Consider the following 18,590-nt stretch of genomic DNA (forward strand, 5'->3'; position numbering starts at 1 on the left):
CGGCCTCCAGCTCCATGGCCAACCTCCGGCCTCATGAGCTCGGCCTCCAGCTCCATGGCCGACCTCCGGCCTCATGAGCTTGGCCTCCAGCTCCATGGCCGACCTCCGGCCTCATGAGCTCGGCCTCCAGCTCCATGGTCGACCTCCGGCCTCATCAGCTCGGCCTCTAGCTCCATGGCCGACCTCCGGCCGCATGAGCTCGGCCTCCAGCTCCATGGCCGACCTCTGGCCTCATGAGCTCGCTCTCCAGCTCCATGGCCGACCTCCGGCCTCACGAGCTCGGCCTCCAGCTCCATGGCCGACCTCCGGCCTCATGAGCCCGGCCTCCAGCTCCATGGCCGACCTGCGAGCTCATGAGCTCGACCTCGGCCAAAGGCCGAGCTTGGCTATCCTCGGCCATCGGCCATCCTCGGCCAATGGCCGAGCCTGGGCTATCCTTGGCCATCGGCCATCCTTGGCCAATGGCCGAGCCTGGGCTATCCTCGGCCATCGGCCATCCTCGGCCAATGGCCGAGCCTGGGCTATCCTCGACCAATGGCCGAACCTGCGCTATCCTCGGCCATTGGCCGTCCCTAGAGCCAGCCTCGGCCAATGGCCGGCTCAAATAGCCTCGGCCATTGGCCGGCCCAAGGGTCAGCCTCGGCCAATGGCCGAGCCAACGCTATCCTCGGCCAAGGGGTTGCCCAAAATGCCCCTTGGTCGCCTATAAGTACCGGGATCCTTCCCTTGGTCCAAGTAATCCATTTTTGAGTCCCGAAACGTTGTTGAACTCGTACCTCGCTCGTTTCGCTCATCTTTGGCTTCTCACCATCTCTAAAACCTCTATACTCCACCTCAATCTCACTAATGTTGAGCGTCGGAGAGGTAAACAGAGGCACCCCCTCTGTTTCCCCTTTGTAGTTCACGTGTTCTCTCTTCCTTTTCAGGTGCCTGGACGAACTCAAGGGACACCAACAGCTAAGGGATGACTTGGGATACCAAGTCCGACACGCTCGAGTCGAGGCGAGACCACTTGGTCCGGCCTTGGGTCTAACCGCCTTTGACTCCTAAATCGTTATCCGAAAAACAGCGACAACATTTTGGCGCTAGAAAGAGGGGACCACCGGCCTTAGCACGCTCTCCCTTCCATTCCTCACCCACAATACGTCTACGACTCTCGAGAGATGAGTCACATTCCCGCGACCTCCGCCGGCACTCGAGCGATGAGCTCAAGGTACGGTCTCCGAATCCTCGCTCACCGTCTTGAAGGGCAACCTCGTGATAACGAGACCCAGCCTCAAGACCCGACAAACGACCCCGAGGCCGCGCTCCGAGAGGACACGACTCGGCGGCTCGCAGAGGTTCTAGACCGTCCCGGCGTCGACGGCTCGCTCATTGCCGATCTCCTCGGCTACGACGTCGAGGATCGATCCGCCCGTGACGACTCCGACCCCGACTATGTGGGGGAGTCAAGGACCAACGAGGCGACTCCTAGCCTCGCCCATTCGCGGCCCGAGAGGCCCAATGGTGCTTTGGCCGGTCCGTCGCGTCCGGTGCGACGACAGGCACGGTCACATTCCCGGGGACTCGCCCCCTCGGTTTCAAGAGGCGGCCGGACACGGCCCCTCGCCGAGGAGAGAGCGACTTTAGGCGATGATGGGGCCGATAGTCGAAGCGCTCGCCGCACAGCCCGACCAAGGGCGAACTCGCCCCGCCACGCTCCGAGCGTGGACCTTAGAGAGCGCTTGACGGCGCAGAGAAACTCCCGAGGGGAGGATCTCCGCCAAAGGCTCAACTCTCGGAGGGACGCGCTCCCCGCCGCAACGCTCGGCCAACCTCAGGCCAATATCGTGGACCAAGCGTCCAACGAGCGCCAGCCGGCGACTCCCGTGGCCCTGGTGGTCAGCCCTGCTAACGGGCTTGACAAGGTCACGATGATTCAGAGCCTCCAAAACCAAATCATCGAGACGAGGGAGTCAGGGAGGCAAAAGCCTTACTGGGGAATCGAGGAGTCATACTCTCCCTTCGCCGCTCAAATCCTCGCGCAGCCTTGCGGGGGGGACTTCAAATTGCCATCCATCCCTCCCTATGACGGACGGACGGACCCAAACTTCCACATCCAACACTACGAGACGTGGATGACGATGCAAGGACAGGCGGATGCCACTCTCTGTCAAGCTTTCAGCCTGACCCTCACGGGGTCGGGGTTTGAGTGGTTCCGAAGTCTGAGGCCGGGAAGCATCTCGTCTTTCCGGGCCTTACGAGAGGCTTTCCTGGCTCGATTCGCCACCCTTGTGGCATAAAAGAAGTCAAAGACCCACCTCCTCTCCATCCGGCAGGGGAGAGACGAAACGTTGAGACAATACCTCGCTCGCTTCACCGAGGAGTCTCACAAGGTCGAGGGGTTCGATGACAAGGATGCCATCACGGCAATCACCGAGGGAGTTCACACGAGCGACTTCCTCAAGTCTATCGTCGGAAAAGTCCCGCGAGACATGGCGGAGCTAATGTCGAGGGCCCGCACGTATATGGGGATCAAGGACTATCTAGATGGCCGCGACGGCCGGAAGTCAGGGGGACAAGGCAGTCACGGCCGCGACGACCAAGACGAAGATCGTCCCGGCCCTCGAAGGAAGAGGAACAAGGGAGGCCAGGGCCCTAACGGTCGCTCCCTCCCCGGGCCGAGATCGTCACACGTTGATAGCTTCCGAGCGTTATCGACGTTCACCCCTCTGAACACCCCACAAGAGCGGATCCTAGCTCTGTACCGCGACAAGCTAGGAAGTCCGACTCCTCTCGAAAAGGATCCCGCTAAGAGGGATCGAAACAAGTTCTGTGAGTACCACCAAGATCACGGGCATCTGACGTCCGAATGTTATCAACTCAGGCGTCAGATAGAGGCCCTGATTCAAGACGGGAAATTAAAAGAGTATGTCCTGAGAACGGTCGGGACGGCCGCGGCGCACGGAGAGCGCCCACGGCAAGAAAGGAAGGGTCCGGCGACGGTGACCGTCACAGACCAAGTGGCGAACCAAGGACCGGAGAGCTCACAACTGCACGTCGTGGGCTCAATCATGGGCGGCCCAGAGTTCGGGGACTCGAGCACGCAAAGGAAGAAGTACGTACGAGAAGTCTCCCAGGGGAAGGTAGCGCACTACATCAACCTCACATGCGAGGCTCCTCCCCCGGCCCCGTTCGAATCCATGTTCTTCACCGGCCAAGAGGCGGCACGAGTTCTCCACCCGCACAATGACGCAATACTCGTCTCGGCCCCGGTCGCCAACAATCTCATCCGAAGAATCCTGATTGATAACGGCAGCTCTGCCGACATCATCTTCAAATCAGCATTGGACAGGATGAAGCTGACCGGACTGAGACCGACCCCACTCTTTGGCTTCTCCGGGGAGAGGGTCATGACGGAGGGCACTATCGACCTCCCGGTCACCTTCGGGACGGCAGGGGGGCTCGAGGTCACTCGCATCGTATCATTCCTGGTCGTGGACCAACCCTCGGCATACAACATCATCATCGGCCGCCCGACTCTCAACCGGTTGAAGGCCATAACGTCCACCTATCACCTGATGATGAAGTTCCCGACTGAGAAGGGGACTGCCATCATGTTGGGAGACCAGTCGATGGCGAGGATGTGCTACATCCAAGGCGTGGACGGGAAAGGGAAGGAAAAGATGGTGAGCACCATCCTCTAGCTCGGTCAAGCTGCGGAAGCCGGTACTACAGTAGAAGTCCGCTCCCGTTCTCATTATGTCGTTTTATTTCCGGTTTTAAGACAATTTCAAATTTCAATAAGGCCAATGGCCTGGGAATGTAATTTTTTACTATTTCGGCATGATAATTAGATTACATTTCGCCTCGAAGCCTTTATCTTGTTGCATTATAATTTCTAGTCTCCTCTACGAGTACATGAGAAACTCGGGGGGCTAATGGGAAACAATGCTCAACGAAACTAAAACTCACTCACACAACAAAAAAACAAAATAATAATAAAAGTATAACGAAATCTCAAGGGGCCGATGGTTAGGCCGGAGGTCCCAAAGAGAGACGGTATACACATTTCTCCTCGAGTTGAGTTCACTCCTCGAGTCGAGTACCGAGTCCACGGGTCGACAAGCTACTCTTCGTGCCGACTCTACATTTCTCCTCGAGTTGAGTTCATTCCTCGAGTCGAGTACCGAGTCCACGAGTCGACTAGCTACTCCTCGTGCCGGCTCTATATTTCTCCTCGAGTTGAGTACGCTCCTCGAGTCGAGTACCGAGTCCACGAGTCGACAAGCTACTCCTCGTGTCGACGCTACACGACTCCTCGAGTTGAGATCACTCCTCGAGAATAGGTCCGGGTCCACAAGCCGACTGATAAGTCTCCATGCCAGCTCTACACCTTACTGGCCCTCGAGCCGACCTTACGTGTAACTCCTCGAGTCGAGTCTATTCCTCAAGTTGAGTCCCAAAACCCACGAATCAACTCAAAAGTCCTCGTGTCCAAAATCTACAACTTCCTGAGTCACCAGTCGACGATAGACTCACAAGATTCAATGATAAATCTAAATGCTCTCACACAAGCAACAGAGATCGCCCCTAAACGGTAAACCAAAATTCGCTCCACGACGCTCTCGTGAGAGAAAGAATGGGCCAATTGAGTCCCCAGGCGTGACGCGCGCACCATGGCGTCGCATTCACAAGGGCACAAGACTCAACCCAAGAGACTCAACCCGAAAACGCGACCAGTGCACTAAGGTGCCACACTCGCCGGGGGATCAAGTCTACACCTAACCCCGCCTATCACACGACACGCGCACCCAAGGGTGCCACGCTCGTGAGGTGGAACAGCCACACAAATGTGGCACCACGTTCGCCGCCCAGCTCGTGAGCCGAAAGACAGCGAGTCACAAATGGGTTTCAAAGGCTTGCGTCCGCCGGACGTACCTGGTCTAGCCAGCGTCCACAGAAAACCCGGTCACACAAACGTGACACCGAGGCCCCCCGAGGCCCAAGCCGTGCAAATCGATCACGCCTTCACTGGTAGGTCGAGAAAATAAGCCACGCACAATAAAGTCGTGCTAATCGATCACGCCTTCATTGGTAGGTCGAGAAAATAAGCCACGCACAATAAAGTCGTGCTAATCGATCACGCCTTCATTGGTAGATCGAGAAAATAAGCCACGCACAATAAAGTCGTGCAAATCGATCACACCTTCATTGGTAGGTCGAGAAAATAAGCCACGCAAAATAAAGTCGTGCTAATCGATCACGCCTTCATTGGTAGGTCGAGAAAATAAGCCACGCACAATAAAGTCGTGCTAATTGATCACGCCTTCACTGGTAGGTCGAGAAAATAAGCCACGCACAGTAAAGCCGTGCAAATCGATCACGCCTTCATTGGTAGGTCGAGAAAATAAGCCACGCACGATTGACCCGGAACGAAAGCCGTCCCTCGCGACGCATCAACGCAGTCCCTCGCGACATATCAACGCCGTCCCTCGCGACGCATCAAAGCCGTCCCCCACGACGCGATAAAGCCGTCCCTCGCGACGCACAAAGGCCGTCCCTCGTGACGCACAGAGGTTTTCCCTCGCGATGCATTAAAAGCCCTTTTGCGGCACGCTCGCAAACCCGAGAGCATTCGTCCCGCGTCCACGCGCCGGCGTAAGCATTGAGTTTCCACTCGACCTACGCTCGACCGCAAACTCGGGGGGCTAATGTTACCGGTCCATCTTGGCTCGGTAGAGCAGCGACGGCCGTGATAGCGACCACCCCGGGACTCCCCCGACGCATGGCCGACCTCCGGCCTCATGAGCTCGGCCATCAACTCCATGGCCAACCTCCGGCCTCATGAGCTCGGCCTCCAGCTCCATGGCTGACCTCCGGCCTCATGAGCTCGGCCTCCAGCTCCATGGCCGACCTCCGGCCTCATGAGCTCGGCCTCCAGCTCCATGGCCGACCTCCGGCCTCATGAGCTCGGCCTCCAGCTCCATGGCCGACCTCCGGCCTCATGAGCTCAGCCTCCAGCTCCATGCCCGACCTCCGGCCTCATGAGCTCGGCCTCCAACTCCGTGGTCGACCTCCGGCCTCATCAGCTCGGCCTCCAGCTCCATGGCCGACCTCCGGCCGCATGAGCTCGGCCTCCAGCTCCATGGCCGACCTCCGGCCTCATGAGCTCGGCCTCTAGCTCCATGGCCGACCTCCGGCCTCATGAGCTCGGCCTCTAGCTCCATGGCCGACCTCCGGCCTCATGAGCCCGGCCTCCAGCTCTATGGCCGACCTGCGAGCTCATGAGCTCGACCTCGGTCAAAGGCCGAGCTCGGCTATCCTCGGCCATCGGCCATCCTCGGCCAATGGCCGAGCCTGGGCTATCCTCGGCCATCGGCCATCCTCGGATAATGGCCGAGCCTGGGCTATCCTCGGCCATCGGCCATCCTCGGCCAATGGCCGAGCCTGGGCTATCCTCGGCCATTGGCCGGCCCTAGAGCCAGCCTCGGCCAATGGCCCAAGGGTCAGCCTCGGCCAATGGCCGAGCCAAGGCTATCCTCGGCCAAGGGGTTGCCCAAAATGCCCCTTGGTCGCCTATAAGTACCAGGATCCCTCCCCTGGTCCAGGTAATCCATTTTTTAGTCCCGAAACGCTGTCGAACTCGTACCTCGCTCGTTTCGCTCATAAAGGGTTCTCACCACCTCTAAAACCTCTATACTCCACCTCAATCCCACTAATGTTGAGCGTCGGAGAGGTAAACAGAGGCACCCCCTCTGTTTCCCCTTTGTAGTTCACGTGTTCTCTCTTCCTTTTCATGTGCTTGGACGAACTCAAGGGACACCAACAGCTAAGGGACGACTTGGGATACCAAGTCCGACACGCTCGAGTCGAGGCGAGACCACTTGGTCTGGCCTTGGGTCTAACCGCCTTTGTCTCCTAAATCGTTGTCCGAAAAACAACGACAACAAGCGACAAAGGAGTTGAGGAAATAACAGCTAGAATGGTAAAATGGTAATTTTGTAAATCCCGACTAGCTGATGATATTCATGAAGGGTAAACACTGATAATATTCTGTGGATCCGCTCATTACAATTAGGTTGAATTCTTGAGTAGAAAATAAATTCATTTTAACCGAGAGATTAAGCTAAACTTGGAAAAGGTTTGTGAACTTTTGAGTCCAAGTATTTAGCTCAAGCTTTGTTCATTTGGATCCATGAGGTCACTATCACGAATCACATCGAGTATGAATAGTTAAACTAGAAGCTAAGTCAAAACAAGAACGAAAATTGTCGAAAGGGTAATTTTGTCTTTTTGGACATGGCATGAAATGAATGTCAATAAATTTTTTGACAATGTCATATGATGACATATTATATCACACGGCCATAACATGTTTATTGGGCCTTGTGAATTAATTTCATTTCATAGAATTTTACTTGAAAATTCTAAATGGGCTTTTCTTGTGTTGTCATGAACAATTAAAGAAAAACCTAGAAAGCCTTTCTAGAAGGCTTTTGGCCGTCCAACCCAAGTGAATGGGAGACCAAATTTCGTGCAGCCCTTAGTGTGAAAGAGAGATTATTTTGTGCATTAATGTATGAAGATACTTGCCATTAAGAAAAAGAGGAAACAAATTTCCTCTAGGAGGAAATGACATGGGCGGCCAAGGCAAGTAAAATAGGAAACAATTTTGCTTCTCGCCCAAATGAGAAAAGGAAATAAGGAATATTTGCTCATGAATATGTGATATTCTATAGAAGAGGAAACTACCTTATTGAAGGTGAAGCCTCTCCTATAAATAGGAGCCTTATTCTTCTCATTTCATTCATCCAAGTTTAAGAGATTTGAGAGACTCTCTCTCTAGAACCTTGGCCGCCCCTCTCCTCTCTCTCTCTAGTCAATTTCGTTTTATTGTTTTGGCACCTTGGTCCTCATTTGACCTAGTGTTTAGCTCTGCGACTTCAAGACTCGTTCTTAAGTCGTAGTGTTTAAAAGTGCTCACTCACTAATTCCTTTTCTCTCGAGTGATTTAGTGATAGAAACTTTCGTGGTTGTTCGAGGTGCCGAGGAAAGAAAGAGAGACGTGCTGCGAGGGGAGACGAACGTTGCAACCTTTTTCCAAATGCTTCTCAACGTTCAAGCGTCTAAAAAGGTTAGTGTTACTTCTATGCTCATAATAGTTTTATTTACATGTGCTTGCTCTTTGTCTAGGTTAGTAAAAACTGTTTTACTTGAAAAAGAAAATTTTTAAAATTCTGCCGCTTAACGAAGCGTTAAACTTTTTCTTAAACCCTAGATCAATTCCAACAACCTCCTCTAGTATTTTCTGGATATCCAACAAAGAAACATAAGTTTGTTTTTTGTTCCAGTTTACTCGCCTTCTTTTTCAAGACGTGACCGGGACAACCCCATATATACGGAAGTTACACAAGCTAGGGTTAGCTATGTTCCATAATTCCAATGGGGTTTTGAATCTTACCATGTCTAATAGAGTTTGGTTTCTCCTTTCAGCAACTCCATTTTTGTTGTGGGTTACCAACAGCCGATAATTGCGACACAATCTCATGTTCAACAAAATAATCGATAAACTCAGTACCCAAGAACTCGCCTCCCCGATCAGATTGAAAGGTCTTAATAGTTTTACCTAATTGGTTTTCAACACAAGCAGAAAATTCTTTGAACTTGCCAAAAGTTTCAGATTTTTGATGCATTAGGTAAATGAAACCATATCTAGAGTAATCATCAGTGGAAGTGACAAAGTATTCATAACCGCCTCTTGCAGCTTCACTCATTGGTCCACAGACGTCAGAGTGAACTAGGAGTTTCGGTGGCCCTTAGTCCTTTGCCAGAGAAAGATCTCTTGGTCATCTTTCCTTCAATGCAGGACTCACAAATAGGTAGAGTTCCCACTTTAAGGTATTTCAATGGCCCAAGCCTTGAAAGCCTCTCTAGCCTGTTTATATTAATGTGGCCAAGTCTTAAGTTCCATAACCTTTATTCTTTTTTAGATGTGGATTTAGCTACCTTAAATATCTCAACATTAAAAGCCAATCTATTATCAAGGGATATCACATATAAACCATTGTATAAATGAGCATCACATACAATTCTTCCATCAGAAGAAATAATAATAACATTTTCATTCATTGACAAATAATATTTATGTTTTAGTACAAAAACTAGGAATAAAATAAACAAAAAAATTGGCTGCTTAAGCCACGGAATGTGTAGCAGTTTAAAATTGGCCAACGTTTTGTTAATAATCCGTAAATAGCCTAGTTGCTTACGTGGCAGCTCATTTATGAAGGATTTTTTTTACAGATTTGCCCTTGTATAATCGGATTAGTAACTTCTTTTTTAGACAGCTTTTTTGTTTGAAATTTGAAAAAGATTTCGGCAAGTATTAATTTAAATAGAATTCAAATTGTGCGAGATTTTTGAAAATTTTGATTCAAAAATTTAATTTTGAATACGTGGAGTTAGTTAATATGAGCGCATATTTTTAGGTTATTAGTTTCTAATTTTGTTACAGTATTTATTGAAATCTGTTAATAATAATTCCATTTATTGAAAATATTTATAGTTGATATTTATTCAAATAGATTTTGGCCGCCAATAGTTGTTCAAATTTTATAGTTTTCAGGATTCAATGTTAGAAATTTTATTCCCAGAAATCATAACCGTCCCAAAGCATGGATGAATGGTCGTCCTTTTCTCTAATTGATTCAGGTATATGTTTTCTTATCATTTTATGCAGTTTTGATAATTGTTTCCTCATGCTAAGTTTACCCATTTTCTCCAGTGAATTTATTTGAGCAACAATGCCATGGATCGTCGAAAGCTTTATTGCCTCATTCTAGTCATGAAGACCCCCCGGCGGAAATTGTTTTGTATGATGAACCGGATTTGAGGAATTTTCCTATGAATTTTGAAATTAATGTTAATAACGTATTTAGATGCAAAGATGTACTTCAAATGGCTATTGGCATGACTGCAGTTCTCAACAATTTTGAATTCAAGGTGTTGAGATCCAGTAAAACGCGTTATAGTATTGGTTGTTCGGATATGCAGTGTTCTTGGAAGTTAAATGCGTCGGTTTGTAAGAAATCTGGATTATGGGTCATAAGGTCATATGTTAAAGACCATACTTGTTATGGTAAATCTATTGGGCACAAGAATAAACATGCATCTTCTGTTCTTATTAGCAAATGTGTCAAAGATGATTTTCGGGGTTCATTGGCAAATCAAATTACGCCTTCCGGTGTTGCTGAAATTATGAGGACACGATTTAATGTGGAGGTAACATATTTTCGGGCATGGAAGGGTCGTAAAGAAGCTTTGAGGGATCTTTGTGGTGATTTTGAAGGTCATATAGTCATTTACCACTAGTTGGTGAAATGATCAAAGAGAAAAATCCAGGTTTTTATTTATAGCTTATTTACAATAATTGAAGTCTGTAAATATTATATACATTTACACTATCGATTCAGTTTTCTTTTGTTATTTACTAAATTTGTTGTAAATTAATGATTTATTTACAGCTATTTAATGTTATGTTGTAGGGTCTTATACTGTGACCGAGATCGAACCTGATGGGACATTTTGCCGCCCGGTAATATCTGTTGATGGTACTTTCTTGAAAGGAAAATCTCATGGTACATTACTTTTGGCTACTGCTCAAGATGGTTGTTGTCGCTGTTTTTCGGACAACTATTTAGGAGCCAAAGACGGTTAGACCCAAGGCCAGACCAAGTGGTCTCGTCTTGACTCGAGCGTGTCGGACCCGGTATCCCGAGTCGTCCCTTAGCTGTGGATGTCCCTTGAGTTCGTCAGAGTGCCTGAAAAGGAGTAGAGAACACGTGAACTACAAAGGGGAAACAGGGGGGGTGCCCCTGTTTACCTCTCCGACGCTCAACATTAGTGGGATTGAGGTGGAGTGTAGAGGTTTTAGGGGTGTTTAGAGGCCAAAGATGAGCGAAACGAGCGAAGTACGAGTTCGGCAGCGTTTCGGGACTCAAAAATGGATTACCTGGGTCAAGGGAGGGACCCTTGTATTTATAGGCAGCCAAGGGGTGGTTTGAAGACCCCTTGGCCGAGTGAGCAAGGTTGGGTCGGCCATTGGCCGACTGAAGCTTTGCCTCGGCCAATGGCCGAGTGAACTGGGCCGGCCATTGGCCGGCTGAAGCTTTGCCTCGGCCAATGGCCGAGTGAGACCCTTGGGTCGGCCATTGGCCGACTGAAGCTTTGCCTCGGCCAATGGCCGAGTGAACTGGGCCGGCCATTGGCCGGCTGAAGCTTTGCCTCGGCCAATGGCCGAGTGAAACTTTGCCTCGGCCAATGGCCGAGTGGACTGGGCCGGCCATTGGCCGGCTGAAGCTTTGCCTCGGCCAATGGCCGAGTGAAACTTTGCCTCGGCCAATGGCCGAGTGGACTGGGCCGGCCATTGGCCGGCTGAAACTTTGCCTCGGCCAATGGCCGAGTGAAACTTTGCCTCGGCCAATGGCCGAGTGAACTGGGCCGGCCATTGGCCGGCTGAAGCTTTGCCTCGGCCAATGGCCGAGTGAAACTTTGCCTCGGCCAATGGCCGAGTGAGACCTTTGGGTCGGCCATTGGCCGACTGAAACTTTGCCTCGGCCAATGGCCGAGTGGACTGGGCCGGCCATTAGCCTGCTGAGGCTTTGACTCGGCCAATGGCCGAGTGACACCCTTGGGCCGGCCATGGGCCGGCTGAGCATATGGCCGGCCATTGGCCGGCTGGAACTTGGGCCGGCCATTGGTTTGGGCCGGCCAATGGCTGAGGCAAGGCTCCGCCGTCAAAGGCCTCGCGCCGGTCGCGCGGGTCGAAGTAATGTCTTTTTCCTCGTCGGCCCTAGACGGGCCGACAACATTAGCCCCCCGAGTTTCCGGTCGAGCGTAGATCGAGTGGAAATTCAAAATCTGCGCTTTTATACGGATGCGGGATGAACGCTCTCGGGTTTGCGTCACGAGTAATGGCCTTCTCGTGTCGCGAGGGACGGCCTTTGTGCGTCGCGAGGGACGACTTTTTGTTTCGGGTTGATCGTGCGTGGCTCATTTTCTTGATCTACCAATGAGGGCGTGACCGGTTAGCACGTCTTTATTGTGTTGTGCGCGTCTTGTTTTCTCGACTTGCCAATGAGGGCATAATCGATTTGCGCGTCTTCTCTGTGTGGTGCGCGTCTTACTTTTCTCGACTCGCCAACGAAGGCGTAATCGATTTGCACGTCTTTTTTGTGTAGTGCGCGTCTTACTTTTCTCGATTTGCCAACGAAGGCATAATCGATTAGCACGTCTTCGTCGTTTGGTGCGCGTCTTATGTTCTCGACCTGCCAACGAAGGCATAATCGATTAGCACGTCTTTTTTGTGTTGTGCGCGTCTTATGTTCTCGATTTGCCAATGAAGGCATAATCGATTAGCACGTCTTCGTCGTATGGTGCGCGTCTTATGTTCTCGATTTGCCAACGAAGGCATAATCGATTAGCACGTCTTTGTTGTTTAGTGCGCGTCTTATGTTCTCGATTTGCCAATGAAGGCATAATCGATTAGCACGTCTTTTTTGTGTTGTGCGCGTCTTATGTTCTCGATTTGCCAATGAAGGCATAATCGATTAGCACGTCTTCGTCGTTTGGTGCGCGTCTTATGTTCTCGACCTGCCAACGAAGGCATAATCGATTTGCACGTCTTTTTTGTGTTGTGCGCGTCTTATGTTCTCGATTTGCCAACGAAGGCATAATCGATTAGCACGTCTTCGTCGTATGGTGCGCGTCTTATGTTCTCGATTTGCCAACGAAGGCATAATCGATTAGCACGTCTTTGTTGTTTAGTGCGCGTCTTATGTTCTCGATTTGCCAATGAAGGCATAATCGATTAGCACGTCTTCGTCGTATGGTGCGCGTCTTATGTTCTCGATTTGCCAACGAAGGCATAATCGATTAGCACGTCTTTGTTGTTTTTTTTTTTTTTTTTTTTTTTTTTTTTTTTTTTTTTGAACGAGTGAGCTTTAGTTTCGTTGAGCATTGTTTCCCATTAGCCCCCCGAGTTTCTCGTGTACTCGTAGAGGAGACTAGAAATTATAATGCAACAAGGTGAAATGTAATCTAATCACCATACGGAAATAGTAAAAAATTACATCCCTGGGCCATTGGCCTTATTGAAATTCGAGATTGTCTTAAAACTGGAAATAAAATGACATAATGAAAAGAGGGGGCGGGCTTAGCCCACGACATGCAGCTGTGAGCTCTCCGGTTGTTCGATCGTTGCCTGGTTCATGTCAGTCACTGTCGCCGGACCCTTCCTTCCCCGCCGTGGACGGCCTTCGTGCACCGTGGCCGCCCCAACCGTTCTTAGGACATACTCTTTTAATTTCCCGACTTGAATTAGGGCCTCGATCTGACGCCTAAGATGATAGCACTCGGACGTCAGATGCCCGTGATCCTGGTGGTACTCACAGAACTTGTTCCGATCCCTCTTCGCGGGATCCTTCGCTAGAGGAGCCGGACTTCCTAGCTTGTCGCGATGCAGAGCTAGGATCCGCTCTTGCGGAGTGTTCAGCGGGGTGTACGTTGATAACGCTTGGAGGTTATCAACGTGCGACGATCTTGGACCGGAGAGGGGGCGACCGTTAGGGGCCCGGCCTCCCTTGCTCCTCTTGCTTTGAGGGTCGGGGCGATCTTCGTCCCGTTCTTCGCGGTGGCGACCACCTTGTCCTCCTGACTTCCGGCCATCGCGGCCATCGAGATAGTCCTCGATTCCCATATGTGTGCGGGCTCTCGTCATCAGCTCCGCCATGTCTCGCGGGACTTGCCCGACAATGGACTTGAGGAAGTCGCTCGTGCGAACTCCCTCGGTAATCGCCGTGATGGCGTCCCTGTCGTCGAAGCCCTCGACTTTGTGAGACTCCTCGGTGAAGCGGGCGAGGTATTGTCTCAACGTCTCATCTCTCCCTTGTCGAATGGAGAGGAGGTGGGTCTTCGGTTTCTTTTGTGCCACAAGCGTGGCAAAGCGAGCGAGGAAAGCCTCTCGCAAGGCTCGGAAGGACGGGATGCTTCCAGGCCTCAAACTTTGGAACCACTCAAAGCCTGACCCTGTGAGGGTCAGGCTGAAGGCTTGGCAGAGGGTGGCGTCCGTCTGCCCCTGCATCGTCATCCACGTCTCATAGTGTTGGACGTGGTAGTGGGGGTCCGTGCGTCCATCATAGGGGGGAATGGACGGTAACTTAAAGTTTCCCACGCATGGCTGCGCGAGGACCTGTGCGGCGAAGGGAGAGTATGATTCCTCGATCCCTCCGTACGGCCTTTGCCTCCCTGATTCCCTCATCTCGATGATTTGGTTTTGGAGGCTCTGGATCATTGTGACCATATCAAGCCCGTTGGCAGGGCCAATCGTCGGGGCCACTGGGGTCACCGGTCGGCGTTCATTGGACGCTTGGTCCACGACATTGGCCTGAGGTCGGCCAAGAGTTGCGGCGGGGAGCGCGTCCCTTCGAGAATTTAGCCTTTGGCGGAGATCCTCCCCTCGGGAGTTTCTCTGCGCCGTCAAGCGCTCTCTAAGGTCCACGCTTGGTGCGTGACGAGGCGAGGTCGCCCTTGGCCGGGTCGTCCGGCGAGCGCTTCGGCTATCGGCTCCATCGTCGACCAGAGTCGCTCTCTCCTCGGCGAGGGGCCGTGTCCGGCCACCTCTTGAGACCGAGGGGGCGAGTCCCCGGGACTGTGACCGTGCCTGTTGTCGCGCCGGGCACAAAGGATCGGCCAACGCATCGTTGGCCTTCTCGGGTCGCGCTTGAGCGAGGCTAGGGGTGGCCTCGTCGGTCCTCGACTCCTCCACGTACTCGGGGTCGGAGTACTCTTGAGCTGATCGATCCTCGACGTCGTAGCCGAGGAGACCGGCGATGAGGGAGCTGTCAACGCCGGGACGGTCAAGGAGTTCCGCGAGCCGCCGGGCCGTGTCCTCTCGGAGCTCGGCCTCGGGGTCGTTCACCGGGTCTTGGGGCTGGCTCTCGCTATCGCGAGGTTGCCCTTCAAGACGGTGCGCGAGGTTTCGGAGGTCGTACCTCGAGCTCGTCGCTCGGGTACCCGCGGAGGTAGTGGGTAGATGACTCATCTCTCGAGAGTCGTGAGAACGAAGGGAGAAAACTGGTAGAGGGAATGCGTCGTCAAGGTCGAGAGATCCCCTCCTTCTAGCGCCAAAATGTTGTCGCTGTTTTTCGGACAACTATTTAGGAGCCAAAGACGGTTAGACCCAAGGCCAGACCAAGTGGTCTCGTCTTGACTCGAGCGTGTCGGACCCGGTATCCCGAGTCGTCCCTTAGCTGTGGATGTCCCTTGAGTTCGTCAGAGTGCCTGAAAAGGAGTAGAGAACACGTGAACTACAAAGGGGAAACAGGGGGGGTGCCCCTGTTTACCTCTCCGACGCTCAACATTAGTGGGATTGAGGTGGAGTGTAGAGGTTTTAGGGGTGTTTAGAGGCCAAAGATGAGCGAAACGAGCGAAGTACGAGTTCGGCAGCGTTTCGGGACTCAAAAATGGATTACCTGGGTCAAGGGAGGGACCCTTGTATTTATAGGCAGCCAAGGGGTGGTTTGAAGACCCCTTGGCCGAGTGAGCAAGGTTGGGTCGGCCATTGGCCGACTGAAGCTTTGCCTCGGCCAATGGCCGAGTGAACTGGGCCGGCCATTGGCCGGCTGAAGCTTTGCCTCGGCCAATGGCCGAGTGAGACCCTTGGGTCGGCCATTGGCCGACTGAAGCTTTGCCTCGGCCAATGGCCGAGTGAACTGGGCCGGCCATTGGCCGGCTGAAGCTTTGCCTCGGCCAATGGCCGAGTGAAACTTTGCCTCGGCCAATGGCCGAGTGGACTGGGCCGGCCATTGGCCGGCTGAAGCTTTGCCTCGGCCAATGGCCGAGTGAAACTTTGCCTCGGCCAATGGCCGAGTGGACTGGGCCGGCCATTGGCCGGCTGAAACTTTGCCTCGGCCAATGGCCGAGTGAAACTTTGCCTCGGCCAATGGCCGAGTGAACTGGGCCGGCCATTGGCCGGCTGAAGCCTTGCCTCGGCCAATGGCCGAGTGAAACTTTGCCTCGGCCAATGGCCGAGTGAGACCTTTGGGTCGGCCATTGGCCGACTGAAACTTTGCCTCGGCCAATGGCCGAGTGGACTGGGCCGGCCATTAGCCTGCTGAGGCTTTGACTCGGCCAATGGCCGAGTGACACCCTTGGGCCGGCCATGGGCCGGCTGAGCATATGGCCGGCCATTGGCCGGCTGGAACTTGGGCCGGCCTTTGGTTTGGGCCGGCCAATGGCTGAGGCAAGGCTCCGCCGTCAAAGGCCTCGCGCCGGTCGCGCGGGTCGAAGTAATGTATTTTTCCTCGTCGGCCCTAGACGGGCCGACAACAATGGTGATAATCATTTGTTCCCATTAGCCTTTAGTATTGTGGATTCTGAAAATGACAAATCTTGGTCTTGGTTTATGATGCATCTTCGAATTGTGTATGGTGTTCGAAAAGAATTGGTTTTTGTTTCGGATAGGCACAAGTCAATTAACAAGGCGGTCAGCAACGTTTTTCCGGAGGCGAAATTTGCTATATGCATGCAACATCTTTGGGGTAATGTGAAGGCCAAATTTCGGAAAACATACATTCAGCCACTTTTTTATAGATGTGCTAAAGCGTATTCAGTAAGAGAGTTTGAATATTGGCTTAATATACTCTCCAACAACAAAGTAAAAATCAAAAAGTATCTTCTCAAAGCTAATCCAGAGCTTTGGGCTAGGAGCAAGTTTCCCGGGAAGAGGTTTGATGTAATGACCACAAACATTTATGAGTGTTTGAATGCTGTTTTGTGAGAAGCTAGAGGGTGGCTGGTTGCATGTCTTGTTTTGAGTTATAGAAGTCTAATTCAAAATTGGATCAACAAGAAGAGAGAGCTAATTCCAAAGATACATTCAGGTCTTACAGGAACTGGGTTCAAGATGCTTTTTGATTTGCAGGAGGTTGCTCGATCAATGAATGTAAGTTATAATCTATTATAGTTTTTGTTAATTGCATTATTATTTACAACCTATTTACAACATCATTGAACGTCATGTTATTTACACGCAATTGCAGGTTAATGCCATCAATGACAATGAGTTTGAAGTTGTTGATGATGCAATTCATCGAGTTGTTGATGTTTCTCTTAGGACTTGCACATGTTGTTATTGGAAGCTTGAAGACTTTCCATTTTCTCATGCGTGTGCGGCTTTATATAGGAAACATTTACGTCCTATTGATTTTGTGCCATCATATTATACTCAAGAATACTTTACTGCCACGTATGAGAAAGATGTTTTCCCTATTTCTCATGAAGGCGATTGGGAGCTGCCTATTGATGCTCAAGTTATTAAGCCTCCCATTCATAAACGTCAAGCTGGGCGACCGAAAGAGAAGAGGTATAGATCGAAGCATGAAAAATTCCAGCCGTACAATCATAGATGTGGCAAATATGGCCAAATTTGTCATAACGAAAGGGGTTTCCAAAATTAGTTGGTTATTGGGATGTTTTTAATAATTTATGTTTTTAACTGGTTTTAAGTTTGTGTTGTTTACTTTTTTGGAGTTTTTGAATAATTATTTGTTTATTGGTCGAACATTTGATGTTTTATTCCTATTGTTAAACTTGAGTACATGAGATGTATTGTATTCCTGTAATAAAAGTGTTTTACAGACATGTATGGTTTGAATATGTAGTTCTGACGTTATTTTATTTTGTTAATAACTATTTTATTAAAAAATTTACAAACAACAGACTTAATAACTTTTGTTTTTATAATGTAAGTAGATGGTAAATAAGAAGTACATTAACATAATTATAAAAGAAATATTACTGTAAATAATTGGTAAATAAGATGTCTATTAACAAATTTGTTACGTTAAAATCTGTTAACATAGTAGCTAATACCCAAAATATAGTAGTTTAATTTATAATACTGGATGTTCCAACGACCTTAAGACCCAAAATGAGTGTGATGTGCTAACTAACATTCATGAATTAGCACTCAGTCACATAATAGCTATGTTTTTCAAAAGATAACTTAGGAACAATTATACTAGATTTTTAGTAAATAACAGATACTCAAATTCCTATATCAAAAGATGGTTGGCTGCTTTCTTCATTAGCGGTGTTATCTGTTTCTTCGCCGTCGGGTTCTTTGGTAGGTCCACTATCTTCAGTCCTCTTACTTTTATTTTCGGTGACGTATGGGGAGGTAGTAAACACCGACTTCCTACATGTTCGTTTTGGACGTTGTGTGATAGGATGTGGATTTGGCAACGTCCTTGCTATCTTTTTTTGCTGTCCATGATCATCTGTGACCTTGTCAACTACCTGTCCATTTACAATTAATGACAATCTGATAAATTAACAACTATTAATATTCCATTTTTTTACATTATTTTCTAGAATAGGTATAATATTACCTGCGGGTTGTGTGCGCCAACATTTTGGGTTTGGTTATTTTCGGTCACTATTGGAGTTGGCTGTTTTGGGCAGCGTATTACACGGTATAGCATTCGTCATGGTTCGCTTTGGAACTGGTTGGCCGTTCTTTCTCAAGCATTTGTATACTTGCTTGTTTA

The 18,590-nt window shown here is 50.3% G+C and overlaps 1 protein-coding gene across 1 annotated transcript; it reads left to right on the top strand.

The window, feature by feature from the left end:
* The first annotated feature begins 9,939 nt into the window (after positions 1-9,939).
* LOC149397594 (uncharacterized) lies at positions 9,940-17,498 on the top strand. Its single transcript, XM_089614278.1, has 6 exons — positions 9,940-10,091; positions 10,331-10,383; positions 10,527-10,619; positions 16,482-16,774; positions 16,964-16,984; positions 17,082-17,498. Exons 1-6 carry the CDS (start codon positions 9,940-9,942, stop codon positions 17,496-17,498), a joined length of 1,029 nt encoding a protein of 342 aa, XP_089470404.1.
* The last annotated feature ends 1,092 nt before the right edge of the window (positions 17,499-18,590 follow it).

Source organism: Urtica dioica, chromosome 5, assembly GCF_054948205.1.
Source record: "Urtica dioica subsp. dioica isolate 48M chromosome 5, U.dioica_male_clone48M_v1_H2, whole genome shotgun sequence".
Taxonomy (NCBI): Eukaryota; Viridiplantae; Streptophyta; class Magnoliopsida; order Rosales; family Urticaceae; genus Urtica; species Urtica dioica.